The following is a 17305-nucleotide window of genomic DNA, read 5'->3' as shown; positions in this document are numbered from 1 at the left end:
GACTGCAGTCAGCTGAGTTTTTGTGATCCACTCACAAAGAGTGTGTGTCTGACACAGCAATGAGCCCCGTCAGTGAGGCCTCCGGTCCCAGACCCCAGTCTGGATCTGCAGGGTCAGAGCTGACAGGGTCCTTATAGAACGTGCACACTCATGTCTACACGAGGTCCTGTGAGCTGTGCATTTCAAACACATTCTCTTGTGTGTCGCCCCATTCTCTCCCTGGACCTATAGGGTGAGAAAGGCCGCTTCATTCTTACTTGTGCTCTGCTGAAAATGACGTGTGGCGGGGGGTTGCCATCGCCCCGGCAACGAAGCTCCACAGTATCCCCCTCTTTGACCAGGCCCCGGGGCAAGCCCTTCCACAGATTCATGGTGGTGGTGGGGTCTGCAGACACATGAACAAAGTAGAATAACTTATTCAGGAAGCTGGTAAAGTCGTTTTAGAGTTTTTATAGCGATGACTGCTCAGATTGATGACTTCTGCAGAACAAGGATTAGGATTAAAGACACAAACTATTTTTAATTTAATATCTTGCTGTTCAAGATATTTTTTTCCAGTTTAACTTCTCTTTGTTCTTCATAGTTTTTCTTAAAATCAGTCGAGAATTTTAAAGCTCGGATCTAGAAATAATGAAATTATTAATAAAATTTGTCAAAAATGTTTAAAAAATGTGTTCAAGACTCAAAAAACTCAAATTGCTTGATCTGACTGAATTTTAAGGATGTTATATTAAAGTTCAATGAATTGTCATTATTCTGAAAACAAAAAATGTAGATTTATGCTTAAAGAATAAGTGGTAGTTTTAGATTATATGAGGATTTATTAAGGCTACTCTCACAAATACAACTTCCGTGGTGCAATGGGGAGGCATCAGAACAATCTTTTTAGATTTTTTTTAAACTCATTTTCGTGATCATGAATGTATACTGCGGCTGTCAAGGGTGCAGAATGGCCCCCTTTTTATAAATCGACACCTATCAGAGACATTTTCACATCGTCCAGTCAGACCTTGTGCCGCCTGGCGATTCCTGCTGACTCCGCCCTTTATCCGTCTAACTGTTGTAATGGCGTCATCTCCGCCGTCACTGGACTCCCACTGTGCCACCTTGAAATGTGCTCTGATAGCCACTGACCGATGTTAAGTTTTATAAAAAAAAAAAAATGGTTAGGTTTCCGTTAAATTTAAACTTTTTGTAAAAATTCGACTTCCAAATTTTCGGAATAATTTTGATTTAAGTTGCTGAGCTGTGACATTTTGGGATATGTTGTTATAATCTTAGACCAACATTTATACCCACTTTGTTTATATTTTGTTCTAAAATTATCAATTTCTAGTCCTTACACTAGTTTTTAATCACTTTTATTAAAATTACCTATACATAAAAATGAAAAAACTTAAATAAAATACAAAAAACTAGCAAAAAATACCTAATATTGGGCTGTATAACATTTAATTTGAAGCTATTTTATGAAAGAGTTGCTTTTATAAAGCTTATTTATCCTTTTTTTAATGTTTGTTTGGAACTTTTTGTTCTTAGATTTTTTGCTAAGTAAAAATGTTTTGCTGCATTGACAAATAATTTGACTACTTATTTTCTTCTTAAAATTAGTGCTTTTTTCCTATTTTTAGGCTACGTTTTATACAGCCAATGAAAATTTTGATGTTTTTAACATGTTTTTGTTGCATTTTTCTCATGATGAAGTTAAGAAAATGCATCTCAAAATAGCTTTTCTGAGTGTTTCCTTATTGAAATAATTATGAATCAGGAGCAGACGAAGAAATGCAGTTTGTGATCATTGACGGTACATTCACTGGACATCTCAATCCTTACTTTCTCGTGTTCCAAATAGGAAGTACCTGCTGGTTCCAAGACTCAGACCTTGGACCAATCACTGTCGACAGGTTTCAAAATGGTATCAGGAAGCCAGAATGGCCTGATTTCATGACGACCGGAGGAAAGGCATCACACCTCGCTTTGTCCAGTGACTGAGTTATGTCTTTGTTTGTGACATAGAACATTCACTGAGCTGGCCACAAGCTTCCTCAGAGGGAGGGAAAGGGGGGGCGGGGTTGCTTTGCGCCAGCAGTCTCGCCAACAACTCACCAAAGATACATTTCTATTGATGCTCTGCAAAAACTGTCTAATAATTTTTATTTTTTTTTATTTTGTCTAGAAAAACAAAAATCTAAATTAAAAGACTGCTTGAACTGCTTTAAAATAGGTCAAAAGATGATCAGAGTAGGTCTTTAAAACTTTCTAGCTCAGCTTAATTTACACGTTTGGATTCATTTTAATATATTATCACTACTAACAGAAGTAATCAGATCATTAAAGGTCACAAAATCATTAAAAAACTGGACATTTAGGGTCTGATTTTAAATCTTAAAATTCTTATTTTCATCCATTATTTACTTCTTTAAAACTCCAGAATGTACATTTGTTCTATAAAATACACTAAATCCTGCCTGGAAAGTGGTGGCTGCAGTGTTTCCAGCGTGGGTGTTTAATGAATATTCAGAATGCAAGATTGCTTTAACATCTGTTATTCTCAGCTGGGGGGAGAAGAACCTCCAGCAAGGACACAAACAATGAAGAAGCTAAAAAAAACAGTAAATGTGATTTAGATGATGAGTGCATCCAAGAAATAAATACAACTTTAACAGCAAAAGCAACAGCATGAAAAATTCATCAACAGGGAGACCCTTGAAGCATTACAAGTCTATTAAAAAAAAGAAAAGCTTGTGGTTTTGATGAGTAAAAATATAAATATACTTGGTGCTGTAAGTATTAAGTAAGTAATGTAATAACATAGGATTTTTTGATTAATTACCAGGTCTTTTTAAGGAAAAAAGACATCATCACAGTGGCTGATGGGTAAAAAAAAGTAACGCAGGCAATAAAAGTCCAGTCCAGTTAAATCAGATTTGAAGCTAACTAACCAGGTCATTTCAGGGTGAAGGAGGATTGCTTTTCTTAACTGATTAAGACCTGTTGCAGCACAAGCGTTGGCTCTGCTCCCCCGTCTGGAGGGCAATTTACCCCGGGTCTTATTAGGTTAAAGGTGCCGTTAATGACCCGATTTACAGCCCCGCGGCGGCACACGCAGCCCTCCATCTCCATTATGATTGAATGGATTTGTTTCATCAGTTTGTTGACTGGCTATATTTGGGGATTTGGCAGGTTATGTTCACAAGGTGACACAGAGGGAGGAACACTTTTTGAACATTTTATATATATATATATATATTACCAGGCATTCCACATTTTCAACTATAAATATTTTGCAGCATAAATTATAAATAAAATGTGCATACATCTTGATGGAAGCAAACCAGAGCATAAAAATATGATTAAAAGAGAAACTCACTGTTTGGAAATAACCAATAAAATCTAGGTAATTAAGATTTTATAGATAATATTAGAAATTAATCCACTGTATTACTTCCACAATGCACGCTTTATGATGAATTGTCTGTATGGATAAAGCCGAATTTATTCAAACAAACTTGATCCTGAAGGTAAATAGGGAACAGAAACAGATTTATTTTGCACAAACATGGCTGATCTTCAGCTCTACTGAGACATCAGTATGGAAGACTTTCACGTTTAGCCCCAAACTTAAAATCTAAAGGTAATTGTGAAGAAGCTGCAAAGGAAACACATCGCGAGACAACGTCACAGATGACTTACAGTGGACGGTGATGTTGACGGCATGAGTGCTGGTGGTCCGGATGGCTCCTGGGACCGAGAAGTTGGCCTCGCAGATGAAAAGGGAATTCTCATCTTCCCTCTCTACCTTGTACTCCAGCGTGCTCTGGACGGAGTAGAAACCACTGGACTCCCGCGTCACCAGAGTGAGAATATTCACCTCTGGAATATGGAGAAGACGGGGTGAGTAGTGCAAATAAAAAAAGCAATTCTGCTAATTAGACCATAAATGTATTTATACATGCTTGATAAAGATTTATCTTTGACTTTTTAGGATACAAATTAATTTCAAACATGTAAAAAAAAATTACAAAGCAAAAAAGACAATTAAAAACCAATACAATGTCCCTTTGTAAAGAAAAAGTCAGAAACTGAATTCAATAAATACAATCTCCTTTGCTCTGAATTTTAGAAAAGAATAAACATTTTTTCCCTGAATTAAATTGTTCAGATGCATCTAAAAACACTTCTTACTAATCTGCAATTTTTCATTTTTGTTCACTTTATACACGTACACACATGTAACTCTTATGATGAAAATATAGGTGAGATAATGATCTTGGAACCAGAGGAAGTAACTTTAAGCATTAAGTTTTAAAACCATTACCATTGTTTTAATATATAATTTTAACAACATAAAAATCTATCTTAAAAGAGCAAAATTGATACTTTAGCATCGAAGCCTCATCTGAAGGTTAATGGTTTGATTCCCAGCCACCTAATAGTAATAATAAATAAATAAATAAAATTTGGTACCAGAGACATCCACGAAAACACCAGATATGGAGGAATCACTCCAAAACATACTCATCAAAAACACTTCTGATCAGGATTTGTAAAACATTTATTAAAGAACATTGGAGTACTTCTAAACACAAAAGTTTTTTTTCATTTTTCACAATATTAGAGTGTTCCGCAGCATCATTTATAACGCACATCAGGAGAGTCACTTTGTCTCTCTGTGCCTTAAAACCAAGAGCACATGCTTCCTCCTTTGTCATTTAGGTGTGAGAGTGCATCTTCTTCCAGAATTTGCCGGTTTCATCCATAAAAAAAACATCTGCTCTGGTTGAATATTATCCTCCGCGATTATCAGGTTATTTTCGAGCCAAATCAGAATCAGCTGATGCCATTTCTCCATGCAGGCACACACTATTCAGTTAGTAGTGATTCAGGAACTGGTGGGGCCAGCCTTAGGCTCACTGTGTGTGTGTAGCCGTGTGTTTCCCTTCCTGGGAAATTCCTGCATCAACTTCAATGATTTCTTGAGTTGTCTGAGTTTTTGTGACAAACCGCAGTAGAAGTCACGTGACTGAAAAAAATCCACGAATACGTGAAACTGCGAATGACGAAACACAAAAAAGCAATCAATCAATCATTCCGCCGCAATTTTGAGTTATAGTGATTCGTCTTCATACGAGGGCTGTCACTTTATCACGATAATCACTTAATTACAGGCATTGTAGTGTGATTTTTAAAATTATGTTAATCTAATTTTTGCATCGGGTGGTTACTTCTGTGTTAGTGCCCACCTGAGGGCACTACCCCCTATAGCCATGGTCATTTAAGAAAAATATAAATACTAAGTTAATTATTATAACTTCAGTTTTGTTGTATTTTTAATATTATTTTTCATTTCTTTTTTATGTCACCATTTGAGTTTTGGTACTATTATGAAGTTTATTAAGGTAATATTTTTTTGAGTATCTTAGAAAAGTCTTCCAACTGTTTTTTTGATGTGGTAAATTGGACCTGATTGTTTTTTTTTTTTTTTATTGTATAAGACTTAGAATAAAAAAAACTGAGTGATGTCAAAGTACAGGTCTTTTATAACAAAGAATCTTCAAAAAGCCACCTTTTTTAGTTTTATTTTGATCTTTTACTGTGCCACAATGTCACAAATTTAAATAAAATACCAAAAAAATTAGGCTTTTTTCAGCAATTTTTAGGTTTAAAAATTGTGATAAAAGAAGATTAATTAGATTAATTAATCAAACAAAAATGAATCACATGACAGCACTATGGTAACCACAGAACTTTTGCCTTCTATAGGCTTAAACGTACATATTTGACTGTGTTATTGTGTAACAAGTAGGTGAGAGGTTGTCACAACACGGTGAAAACAACAAGGATAGCATAAAATAAGTTTGATCGTGAAAAACATACCACGTGCACTTTAAACGTGCTCTCACGATTTACGGTCGTTATTAACCCCAACTTCACAAAAAAAAGTGCTCCAGCTCGGCTCTGGCATCATGCAAAAATTTGAACCCAATGAAACTGATTCGGGGACCAGACTGGATGCAATGTGAGTGCCTCTCGCACTTTTCAAGTTATGGCGTCCACACCAGTGTGAGCCTGGGACAATATATTTTCCACGCATAAAAACCGTTTTACATCCATAAATAGGGGGTACTTACTGTGTGGGACAGTTGTTAAAGCCTCCTCATTCCTGTACCAAATGATGTTGGGTTTGGGAAACCCACTTCGAACTTCACACGAAGCCACCTGGAGGAAGAGATTACAATGATAAAAAGTGACAAATAGCATGAAAGAGAAGAGAAAACAGTCGTGATTTGACAACCCACACCAACACAAACAGGTTATCTGTTAAAAATGCACCTTAGAGAGACCCTTTTTTGTCACAGATATTCCAGTAAGGACACCTTCAATGACTGGAGACTCTGGTGGCCCTGAAACAGCAAGAAAATCCCACGTATTTCACCTTTCAAACAGAATTATTTAAAATGTTAGTTCAAACAAAACCTTACTAAAGACTCGGAGGTTGGTCTTGCTCTCGTTACTCCCTGCGGCCAGTCCGTCAACCTGGCAGAAGAACTCCCTCTCGTCAGAGAGCTGCACTTTCCCAATGAACAGTTTGGACTCGTTCTTTTCTGACGTCACGTTGATGCGACCGGTGTAATCCGTGTTGCTGTCAATCACTTGCTGAGAGCTATCACCGTAGTAGATGCGCAACCGTGTGCCGTTTCCTGCGGCTCTCTGCAGATGGAAAACAGCGCCGTCATTCACCCGAAACATCCAGAATTTGCAGCCTTGATGGTTACATGCTCAAAAATAGTCCAATGGTTAATATCTTCATTTTCATTCATTTTCTTGACCGCTTTGTCCCTTTCGTGGTTGCGGGGGTGCCGGAGCCTAACCCGGCTACTGATGGGCGAAGGCGGGGTTTGGTTAATATCTTACTTTGGACTATTACTTGCATAATGCATTAGTCACAAGTGCACCTACTGGTGGATACAGGCAGTTTGTAATGTAATTAAATGACATCAAGTCTTTCATATATCGGAACAAAGAAAAAGTCTGGCCTTCAAACTCAGTTACAGAAACACAGAAACACAGTGGAAGCGGCTGTCATCCAGACACTACCCCCAGAGTCGGATAAAGAGCCCAAATAACGAGAAAATCTTCTAAGGATTTCATTTTTTGTAGATTTTCTACGATAAATTAACCAGATATTTATGTCTTCGGGCTGCACGGTGGCGCAGTGGTTAGCGCTCTTGCCTCACAGCGAGAAGGCCCCGGTTCGAATCCCGGCTGGGACCTTTCTGTGTGGAGTTTGCATGTTCTCCCCGTGCATGCGTGGGTTTTCACCGGGGACTCCGGCTTCCTCCCACCGTCCAAAAACATGCTTCATAGGTTAATTGGTGACTCTAAATTGCCCCTAGGTGTGAATGTGAGAGTGGATATGTGTGTGTGCTTGAGGCCCTGCGACAGACTGGCGACCGGTCCAGGGTGTACCCCGCCTTCGCCCATCAGTAGCCGGGATAGACTCCGGCACCCCCGCGACCCCGAAAGGGAAGAAGCGGTCAAGAAAATGGATGGATGGATTTATGTCTTCCATTCATTGGAAGTGTGACATTCACAGACACTCAAATAGCAACGCGTCAAGCGCAGGATCACATTTTTGACAGGCGCTGATCAGCAAATTTGCCCCGTGGTGAAAGAGCGGCGGCCCTGATTTAATTGGAACAGCCAGCACGTCAAAAAATGACAACACCCAAAACATCAATTTTTGATGCGGAGGTCTTAACCATGCATCAACATGTGACGACTTGGGAATGAAAATGTGTTGATTTGGGAAGATGTAGGTATTATTTTTTGTTATTGAAGTACCGAAATTGGCACTGAATGGGAACCAAATCAAAAGAAATGTTTTGGCACCAGAACCAAATACCCAATCTGTGCCCAACCCTACCCACCAGCTGTCCAGTAGACCCGGGGGCAAAAAAATGTCAAAAAAAAAATTGTACGGGTCAATCCCAGGACTTGTGACTAAGACATAAAATGTTGCAAAACGACAAAAAGCTGTTTCAAATTAGCTGGTTTACGTTGATTCCATTAGCACTTCACTACTGTAAATAGTTGCTCTCCTCCGCTTGAGAATCCACAAGAATTAATTATGTAAATGGTTAAAGAGTTACGCTACTGTAGCTAGAGAAACACTTTAAGAAGTGAAACAAAAAGTTCTGTCATTTGTTAGATTAAAAATATTAAAGTCCCACTATCCGTCACGCACCTCGGTGTGTAAAATTTGTTCCCCGCATTTGACCCATCCCCTGGGGGAGGGGTGAGCTGCAGACACAGCCGCGCTCGGGAACCATTTGGTGGTTTAACCCCCTAGTCCAACTCCGTAGTGCTGAGTGTCAAACAGGGAGGCGCTGGGTCCCATTTTTAGAGTCTTTGGTATGACTCGGTCAGGATTTGAACCCACGATCTTCTAATCTCAGGGCGGACACTCTACCACAAGGCCACTGAGCTGGTTATTGTTTTTTTTTATTATTTTTTATCAAATTACAGTTTTAAGTTGAGTAAACCATCAATTTAAACATTTAATTTAGTTAAAATTAATCAATTTAAAATTTACAAGTTACAGAACTTTTGTTAATTGATACAATGTTTCACTTTTTTAGTGAATGCAAACACTGGAACTAAAGATGTAGAAGGGTTAAATATAAACTATTACAGATTTATTGAAAATATTATGCAGTGTGAGTTCATTTAGAAGCACATATTAGAGAAACATTTCAACATGTTATAATAAATAAAGCATTGAGCAATGACCCGACCCCATCAAAATTAATCCTACCGGTCTAGCTTTTTAAGCCTTTAAAACCAACGTTTATCCCTTTCTTTTAAATATTTCCAAGTCCAATTTGAAAAAAAAAAAATGATGGTACCGCTAGGAGCTAAAACAAAAAACATGTGACTGTTAGAAGGAAGGGGTGGTTTTTCCGTCATGAATGATTAGTTTCAGACAGACAATGTACGTTTTTCTTCTACTCACCACAAACCACTGGATCATGAAAAAACTGGGTTCCTTCTCTGTGTCAGTGAAGCTGTAGTGGCAGGGAATCGTGGCCGAGTCGCCCAGGTACACCTCAAGGTTGTCGACCATCGACAGCTTCAACTTCCCCAAAACTGGAAAAGATACATTTATCAAATCAATCGTTTTGATTGCGGCTCCCCTGGCTGTTTTAAAGCTGAACTTTTATTCTGTATACATTATGTTTGGCAGAAGTCTGACTCTCGTCTGATGCCAATCTAAAGACAAGCTGCCATGTTAGCAGAACAAAGAAGAAAGGCCTTCTTGTCCACATGGCATCATTTTCATCTCCTCTCCGCCTGGCTGATTGTAACCATAAAACCACATCTTGGCATTGGTTCCCCAGGCACCACTGGGGGAATGCAGACATGTGAAGGCTAGCCAGTTTGACAGTGAGCTGTTGCTTCAGAGCGCCAAGCTCTTTTTCTGCCATGTTGAACTTGGCGGCTGATGTAGGGAGGCCCACTCAGACAGTGACAAGTGAAAACAAAGATGGCACCAAAAAAGGTTCTTTTTTTCTGTTTTATATGGTCTCTAAATGACGGACAGCCACCCCCCACCCCCACTCCCACTCCCGCCTCTTATAATCTCAAGTGTTCTTAGAGTGTAACTTTATGTCTTCAACTAAGAGTCTTAATAATTATTAACACTTTCAAACACCACTCACTTTACTACTAAAGTTGTGTTTTTAGTGTTTTTGACATAATCTTGCAGGATTTTTCTGATGATGGAGGACAAAATTAAGTTTAAACTGCATTAAAAAAAGTGACTTTTTAGAAAACTACAGCACCAACTAGAGATAACTACGGTGGCCCTGAAGTGCAAATCACACCAAGAAACTTGATGCAAAAGATCACAAAGACAATTTAGAAATCTAAGCAAATAACAAAATAAAAACATGATATTTTAGATATCAAAAAATTCCAGAAACCAAAACACAATAAAAAAAATGAAGCAAAATAAAATAAAGCGTTGCGGAAAAACAAAAGTAATTTCTAGAAATTAAAATGAAATTTAACAAAATGAAGCACAATAAGAAAATAGTAAAGGGAGGTACTATGAGACATCGCTGATTGGTTGATTATATTTTTTCTGGTTTCTTCTTTTGTTTCTTATTTTTTCAGATATTTTTTTGGTAAATTACCTTTATTTGCTGAAATGTGTTTTTCTTTTTTACAAGAACTGTAAAAGTTATGTACTGTGGGATATCGGCGATGGATGTTGACATTTATCTCCTGTAGTATATGCTCCGTAGTAATCATAAAATACATTTTGGTATTCAAATATTTAAAGACACATTCAGAAACGTAAACTCCAAAAATCAAACATGATCCTTCAGTCAGTGATGCCCCATAGTATCAACCTTTTCCGGTTTTGCTTTTTGACGTTTCCTTCTGATTTCTGGAAATAAATTTAGTTGATTTTTTTTTACTTTTATTGATACATTCTTTTGAATTGTGTTTTAGCAATTAAATTTTGCTTTAAAATTTTAAAATTTAATGCTATTTTTTATTATTTGTTTCGCTTTTTTGTGATCTTTAACATTGTTTTTGTGTTGAGTGATTCGTTATTCGTTACACTTCACTTAGAAAACAGCATATTTGTCAATAATTACTTGTTGACAAATTATTGATTTATCATTGACTGAAAATAAAAAAAAGTCAAAACTAACAACAAAAAAACTTTCTACTTCATGATTTACTAAAAAGTAAACAGATCAGAGCCATTTCAGCCAATTTGATTGTAATTGTTAAATTGTTATAACCATTGAGTTTTGATCAGTAACACAACTCCTGTTTGATAGGTGAAAAAATGCAGTTTTTATTTATAATTTCCGTTTATAAAATTGAATTAAACAATAACGTACATTTCTTGAAGTTAAATGTCTGATGGTTGACTTGTAAAAAGTGAAATATTTCCAGTATTTTTTGTCAATAAAATAAAACAAATCCAGGAGAATTATTAAGAATGAGCAGAAGAGGCTTTAAAAAGTGCAGCTGGACTTGTGATTCATCCTGATCCATAAATCGTTCCCTCTTTGGTCCCCAATTCAGCCTGGAGAAGCCTTCTTGAATAACAAGTGAACGCCACGGAGAAGTATGTGAATGGTGTCGACCCCCCCGCCCTGCCATCAGCAGCACTAGAGCCCCCGCCAGCCTCTGAACTGCCTTCTCAGATATTGATTTGGGCCAACGTAATAGTGTCAAACAATGCCGTTAAAAACAACACGAGTCCCCCCTGGTTCTAGAGAAACAATTAGCCGGGGCTCGGACCTTTCTTGAGTTTTTAGCGTTAAGTTTTGAACAAATCAGGCATGAAAAGAGCTTTAAGAGAGCAGTTGCCACCCTGCTTTCCCCATTCAGCTGCCTGCCCCCCCAGTACCCCCACACCACCACTAACAATCATTTTCTCAACTCATTTCTTTTTCTTCGCCTCCGCCCCGGCCTGGGTCTGTGCTCAGTCAACCACTCCTTTAAGATCGCACTATTGTTCCCCCACCTGGGTGAAAGACCCCCCCACATAGAGACAACCCCCAGCTCATCCCACACTGCAGTCAATAGCAGTTTGTTGTTTCTGTTGAAAAGCTTTGAGAGAAAAACAAATTATGAACGTGGAAGAAGAAGAAAAAAAATGTCAGAAATCTGGGTAAAAACGCGTCTCTTCGGGGCCGTCCCGCTAACTTTTCAGCTAATCCGATTAGCGCTGGGGGAGTTGTTGCGGATTTGACTTCCAAAGCCAATCTGCGACTGGTTTTATCTGTTCCTGTTGTGCCTCTCTGCAGCACGGACGGCAGACACACATGACCCACGATCTGTGGAGCAGAACCAGACCGCTGCCTGTGCATGCATTTGTGTCTGTCTGGTGTCTGCTTCTGCGTGATACAGAGCTAATCTTTTAGAAAAAATGAAAAAAAAACAAAGATATTTGAATGTGTGGACAGAAGAATTAAAAAAAAAAAAAATGACTCACGTCCAGTTGCATTACATTTTTAAATGACTAAACAGATGACAGATGGATGTAACCAGATCAAAATCACTTGAAAGTCAAAGTTAAGAAAAAAGGGAACAAAACTGTCATAAAACACATTTCTATCTACCCCCCAAAAATGTGTTTTTTTACTAACATAGATTAAATGTTTTCAAGACTTTTAGCCAACACTGAAGCTACTTTTTTAAACTCACTTTCACTCCATTTGTGCCTAACAAAACATTAGTTTAACCTCGCTCTAATCGGCCTGTTTCATATCTTTTACAGTATTTCTCTGATAAAATGGGGTTCCAGTTTTTTGAAATGAAATTTCTCACAATCAACAGGCAGAGTGAACAAAGAATCAACTTTAAGTTTTTAGTGAGAATAAATTTAGTTTATTCAGGTTCAAATTTTATTTTTCACATACACTAAATAATATAATATGCAGTGAAATGTATAGCACGGCTGTCCGACAGGATGAGGGATGATAAAGATAAAAAGTTAAGTGACTGAGTAGAAAAGAAATTCCAATAAACAAATAAATACATAGCTTGCTTAAGGACACAAAAGTCCAAACATTATAAAGTGTTCATCGTGTAAACTGTCAAGTAACATTGCTTTATGAAAATTGCACAGAATTGTGTCAGTTTCTTGTCTAGAAACAAGATAATGAGAGCTTTACAAAAATATTTCTGGTACAGTTTCGGGATATATCGCGATATGTATCGTATTGTGAGACACGCATCGCCAGGATCTTCCCGATACACACCCCCAGTACTAACACCTGGACTCACGATCGCACAAAAAAAAAATCTGAGAAAGTTTTGCTTTTTATTTCTGTGACAAAAATGTTCAACTTTTTTTGAATTAAAATGAAAATATATACTTTGACTTCAGAAAATTGTTAAAATTTTGCAAACAACAAAATGCAGCCAAAGTCTCAAGTTTTTAAAACAGTAAAATCTCTACACAACATTTTCCATTAAAATGCAGGCAACATTCAAAAATGTTTTTTTTTTTATTTACAAAAGGATCACTCAGGATGATGCAATGAATTGATTCTACAGTTATAGCAAACACCCCATTTAGTTAATTTCTGAAACAAATGTGTCGTGGTGTACAGATAAACCCACATAAAAAACAATAATGAAAATGATTTATCTTAAAGGTAAAAAAAAGCAACAAGTAAAGCCCCAAATAGTAGATACAGTAATGTAAGACTAACTTTAAATGGACAGTCACAGCATTTATAAATGGCCAGAAATTCTCTTACAAACTGATCACATGATTTGGACGTTTCCATCAAGGGGTTAAACGAATTCTGTTTCATGTTTCCAGAATCCACAAAGGTCGACAGATAAAAAGATTTCCTGAAAACCGATTTTAAAAGGCAACTTCAAACATGATCTATTGTTGTGACAGTTCAAGTAACAAAGCAGGTCTCCCCAAACACTAAGGAGGAGCTTCTCTAGTTCTCAGAAATACACCTTTGGTGTTAGAACTGAAAATCTATAAGATAAACTTGTGTTTGTAAAATTTTGCAATTTTGCCAAAAAGTAAAGTAAAAACTAAATACTAATCTTTATACCATTTATTATTTAAATAAAATTTAAAGCTCAAAAAGCTCATAAACACATCTCAGTCCTTCCACTTCAGGCAAGCTGAGACAGACTCCCACAAACTCCCACAATGCAATTCAGACAATAAAAGAAATAATGAGGGGGATACTTCCAGGGCAACCTTTGCATAAAGTCAATCATTGTGTTCCCGACAGACACACAATACCCTAAGATGCTAACTAAAGTGGTCACCATTACCGGCTTCCCCTTTCCATTAAAGCTGTCAGCTTAGGCCTTCAGAAGATCTACAGCTCTGCCACTGATAAGAGTCCAAATCGCCCCTGACACAACCAAACAGCCTCATTTACTCACCCTAATCCCGCACAAGCCCAACGAGGCATGAAATGAGGTTGAAAGCCTCTAAGAACAAAAAATTCTGTCTTATCAATGTTCTGTAAAACCCCATTTTTTAGGACACGTCAAGGTGATTGTTAGAGCCGTGTGGATAATACTAATGCTGGTTGCATTTTAGGCATTAGGGGGTTTATAATGTTTGTAAATTACATGAATATATGAAGTGTGCAAAGTCATGCATTTTAAAAAAGCATAGGAAAAAAAAATCTTGCAGCTGCTTGTAAGAAAAAATATATAAAAAGCCCAACATTTGGGAATTTTTCCCATCTCCTGCAGACTTTCTGTACAAGATGTGAGTCGGCATGAGGATCCCTTAGAGAGTGGAAGGTGTGAAAAGCTTGAATTTAAGTGTGGATGAAGGGAAGGAGGGATTCTCAATATGCAGTTCTGGTGTGGTGCTGAACACCTGGGGGACACCGTCTACTAACTGACATCAAAGGCAGAGGCACGGTGAAAGCACACAGCCCCACAGTGGAGATGAGAGCTCCTTGTTCACCTGCTTTCAGAGGCAGCATCTGGCACAAATCTCCCATCAGCCCGTTCTCTGTGTGACGATGAAGGACTCGGGCCTTATTACTCGACTCAGACAGATAAGGAAGTGCCGCTCATCGACTCAAAGACAGCTTTTTCTGCTTCTCTGAGCCTCCCTTTCATGCAGCAGAGCACTTCGCAGGACCTTGTGCACTCTTCCGAGATCAATGTGGAACAGAAAATCTTTGGTGCACAACGTGGGTGAAGAAAAAACACCTGAAAGTCTCTGATGGTTCAGCAAATGTATCTACAAAAGTACTCAACCAGTATAGTTTGGAAGAAGCTTAAACAGTCGATTCATTCTGTGAGATTTTATTAGGTTTAGGTTCAAATCTGCTTCAGTCAGATCTTCGAGAAATGTTATTTTGCAGGGTCTATATACAAACTATCCGATTTAAGAATTTTTTTGTGACAAAAAACAGAACCTGAGTAAAATATGGCAAATGAAAAACACAAAACATCACTAAACAAGTGTGAGAAAATCTAACTGAAACCAAACTCTTTAGCTGTGTTCACATTTAACATGATTTGTGCCAGTTCCAATGTTTAGTCAAAAGTACAAACACGATCTGTAGTCCTGTGGCGCTATTTTAGCGAGGGACACGGCCGTACCGTGAAAGTCGCTGAATGATCTCATGAACCCAAACATGGAGACGTGACTATTGATCATTTTGTAGAGTTATTTAAAATAAATAAGCTCAAATCTCTCAAAATCATCCGTGTTGACTGTAAGTTAGATATACACAGACACCACTCCATGTAGCGATCAGGCTAAAAACATTAGCTTTTAGCTTCTTCCACATTCACCTGCAGCGTTAACATATTTTTGGACAGGCAGCGAGCAGCCAATCCACCGCGCGGTGTGAAAGCAGCAAAAAAATTACATGTTCTTGTGGCCTTTTTCTGACAATGGAGGACATGCATCAAGATAGATAAGCTCAAAAAGTATTTCCCTATTCAAATTGTCGTAAATCAGGAGCGGAAAAACAAACATTGTAAAAGAGCTTATTTGTGGTAGAAAATATGCGGAGCACAAGCTCTCTGCTCCGAAGCACAGAAGTCAATTTAAATTTGAGTATTTAATTAATAAATGTGCATATTATGAGTTTTTGCACGACTTTTTAAGGATATAAAACCAATTTTGTTATGTATTTTCCGAGTGCTGGTTGGAATTCGCTAACGTAGATGACCGGCGACTATTGATGATGTCATCAGGAGGTACTATTCCAAATTTAACAACAGTATTTTTTTTTATTTTTCTCCACTTGGAGGGATAAATGTAGGGATAATGAGAAGCTGGAGGGACAGAGAAGCCATTCAGATTCAGGTTTTGTCCTGCAACACTACACAGGTTTTTGATTTTTGCTAAAAACAGCATAATCACAATTAAAAGTCCACTGGGAATGCTTTTAAATTAGATCATAAGATGATCAGAGTGGGTCTGGAAATAGATTAGGGAACATTTAGCGACAAATAAATGTTAATTGATGGAAAACTGAAACTTGGGTGAACTTAAAAAAGCCATAAAACAAACTGAATCAAATAAAACATACACTGAAAGAAATAAACTAGAAAAAATGCAAAGCATCTCAAAAGATTCCTGCACTGTAGCTGTTATTTTCATGTTAGGTTTTAGATCAGCCAAGCTTGAGTTTGTCACATTTAGATTAAAGATAAAGAAGAGTTACCAATAAAGTGCATTTTAAAGAACCGAAAATAGTCAGAGATTCACAGACTAATACTTAAAATGCTTCATAAGATGAATGTTTTTATAATTGATGATTACTAAAAAAATTTCTATTTTTCTGAGATGTACATATTTGCATATATCTTCAGCTAAAAGACTCAATAAATTCTAAGAACTTCATGAAGTCTAATCCCTACTTAGACACTTTAACTCTGAACAAAAATGGAAGAATTTCAAAACTAGTTTCAACTATTTTGCATCATTTCAAATCTCTGGTGCAGGACAGAGAAAACTTCAACATATTTGGTTTCCAGAGAACTACAAATCATTCTTGCTGGTTAGCAACTTCTTCGGCAGTGAGATAAATTTTTTATCATCACAACCGGTGGGTGAGACTTCATTAAAGAAGCAGCGTGGATGTTTTATTCATGCTTGTATCTGATGTTCAGCAGCAAGTGCAGCTTGTTCTTCGGCATCCACCAGCCATCAATAAACCCCCATGCTGAGTTTCGGGGCTCTGGCGGGCTGCGCCCCAGCCACAGGATGGATAATTAAAGGTCATGGGGCTAAACACCTTATCTCCATCACGGGGGAAGTTCCTTTTGTCATCAGAAAACCAAAATCAGATTTGATGAATCGTTTCCTAAAAACAGAACCTGTACAGACGAGTGAGTTCAGAAAAGAAAAAAAATGAAAACAGCAGGAATGTGGACGTCCAACTCCCTAACTGAACACTATATCTATCTACTGGATTTATCATTATTTACTTCCAGGTTGAAAAAAACTGAATCAAATCAGAGAGTGAAAAAAAAAAAAACCTTAAATATGTCTCACAAAAACGCAGCAGCTACAAGGGGTTTCATATCATCTCCCGTTAGGACAAACAGTTACTATTACAGAAACATTTCACATCAACCTTGGAAATAATCCAGAGGGCTTTAAAAAAAAAAATCTCCATCATGTTGTAATGGGATGGATTATTCAGCGCAGTTTCTGATGTTCTTTCTCGGTTGTGGGTGTCTGACAACGTTTACCTCAAGGGGAGACAATGCAACACTCAGACGATTCATTGAATTCCACACAACTCAA

General features: G+C 37.6%; 1 protein-coding gene across 1 annotated transcript in view; it reads right to left on the bottom strand.

The window, feature by feature from the left end:
• mcama (melanoma cell adhesion molecule a) overlaps nt 1-17305 on the bottom strand; it is an 82765-nt gene that overhangs the window by 25889 nt on the left and 39571 nt on the right. Inside the window, exons 2-7 of the mRNA XM_024266280.2 lie at nt 9017-9150; nt 6483-6711; nt 6334-6404; nt 6132-6219; nt 3694-3873; nt 258-385 (exon numbers count right to left, since the gene is read on the bottom strand). Of these exons, the coding sequence (XP_024122048.1) occupies nt 258-385; nt 3694-3873; nt 6132-6219; nt 6334-6404; nt 6483-6711; nt 9017-9150 (830 nt within the window). The remainder of the gene's footprint in view (nt 1-257; nt 386-3693; nt 3874-6131; nt 6220-6333; nt 6405-6482; nt 6712-9016; nt 9151-17305) is intronic.

This window comes from Oryzias melastigma, linkage group LG14 (assembly GCF_002922805.2).
Source record: "Oryzias melastigma strain HK-1 linkage group LG14, ASM292280v2, whole genome shotgun sequence".
In the NCBI taxonomy this organism is placed as follows: domain Eukaryota; kingdom Metazoa; phylum Chordata; class Actinopteri; order Beloniformes; family Adrianichthyidae; genus Oryzias; species Oryzias melastigma.
The sequence above is the reverse complement of the archived record's forward strand: the minus strand, read 5'-3'. Positions and strand labels throughout refer to the sequence as shown.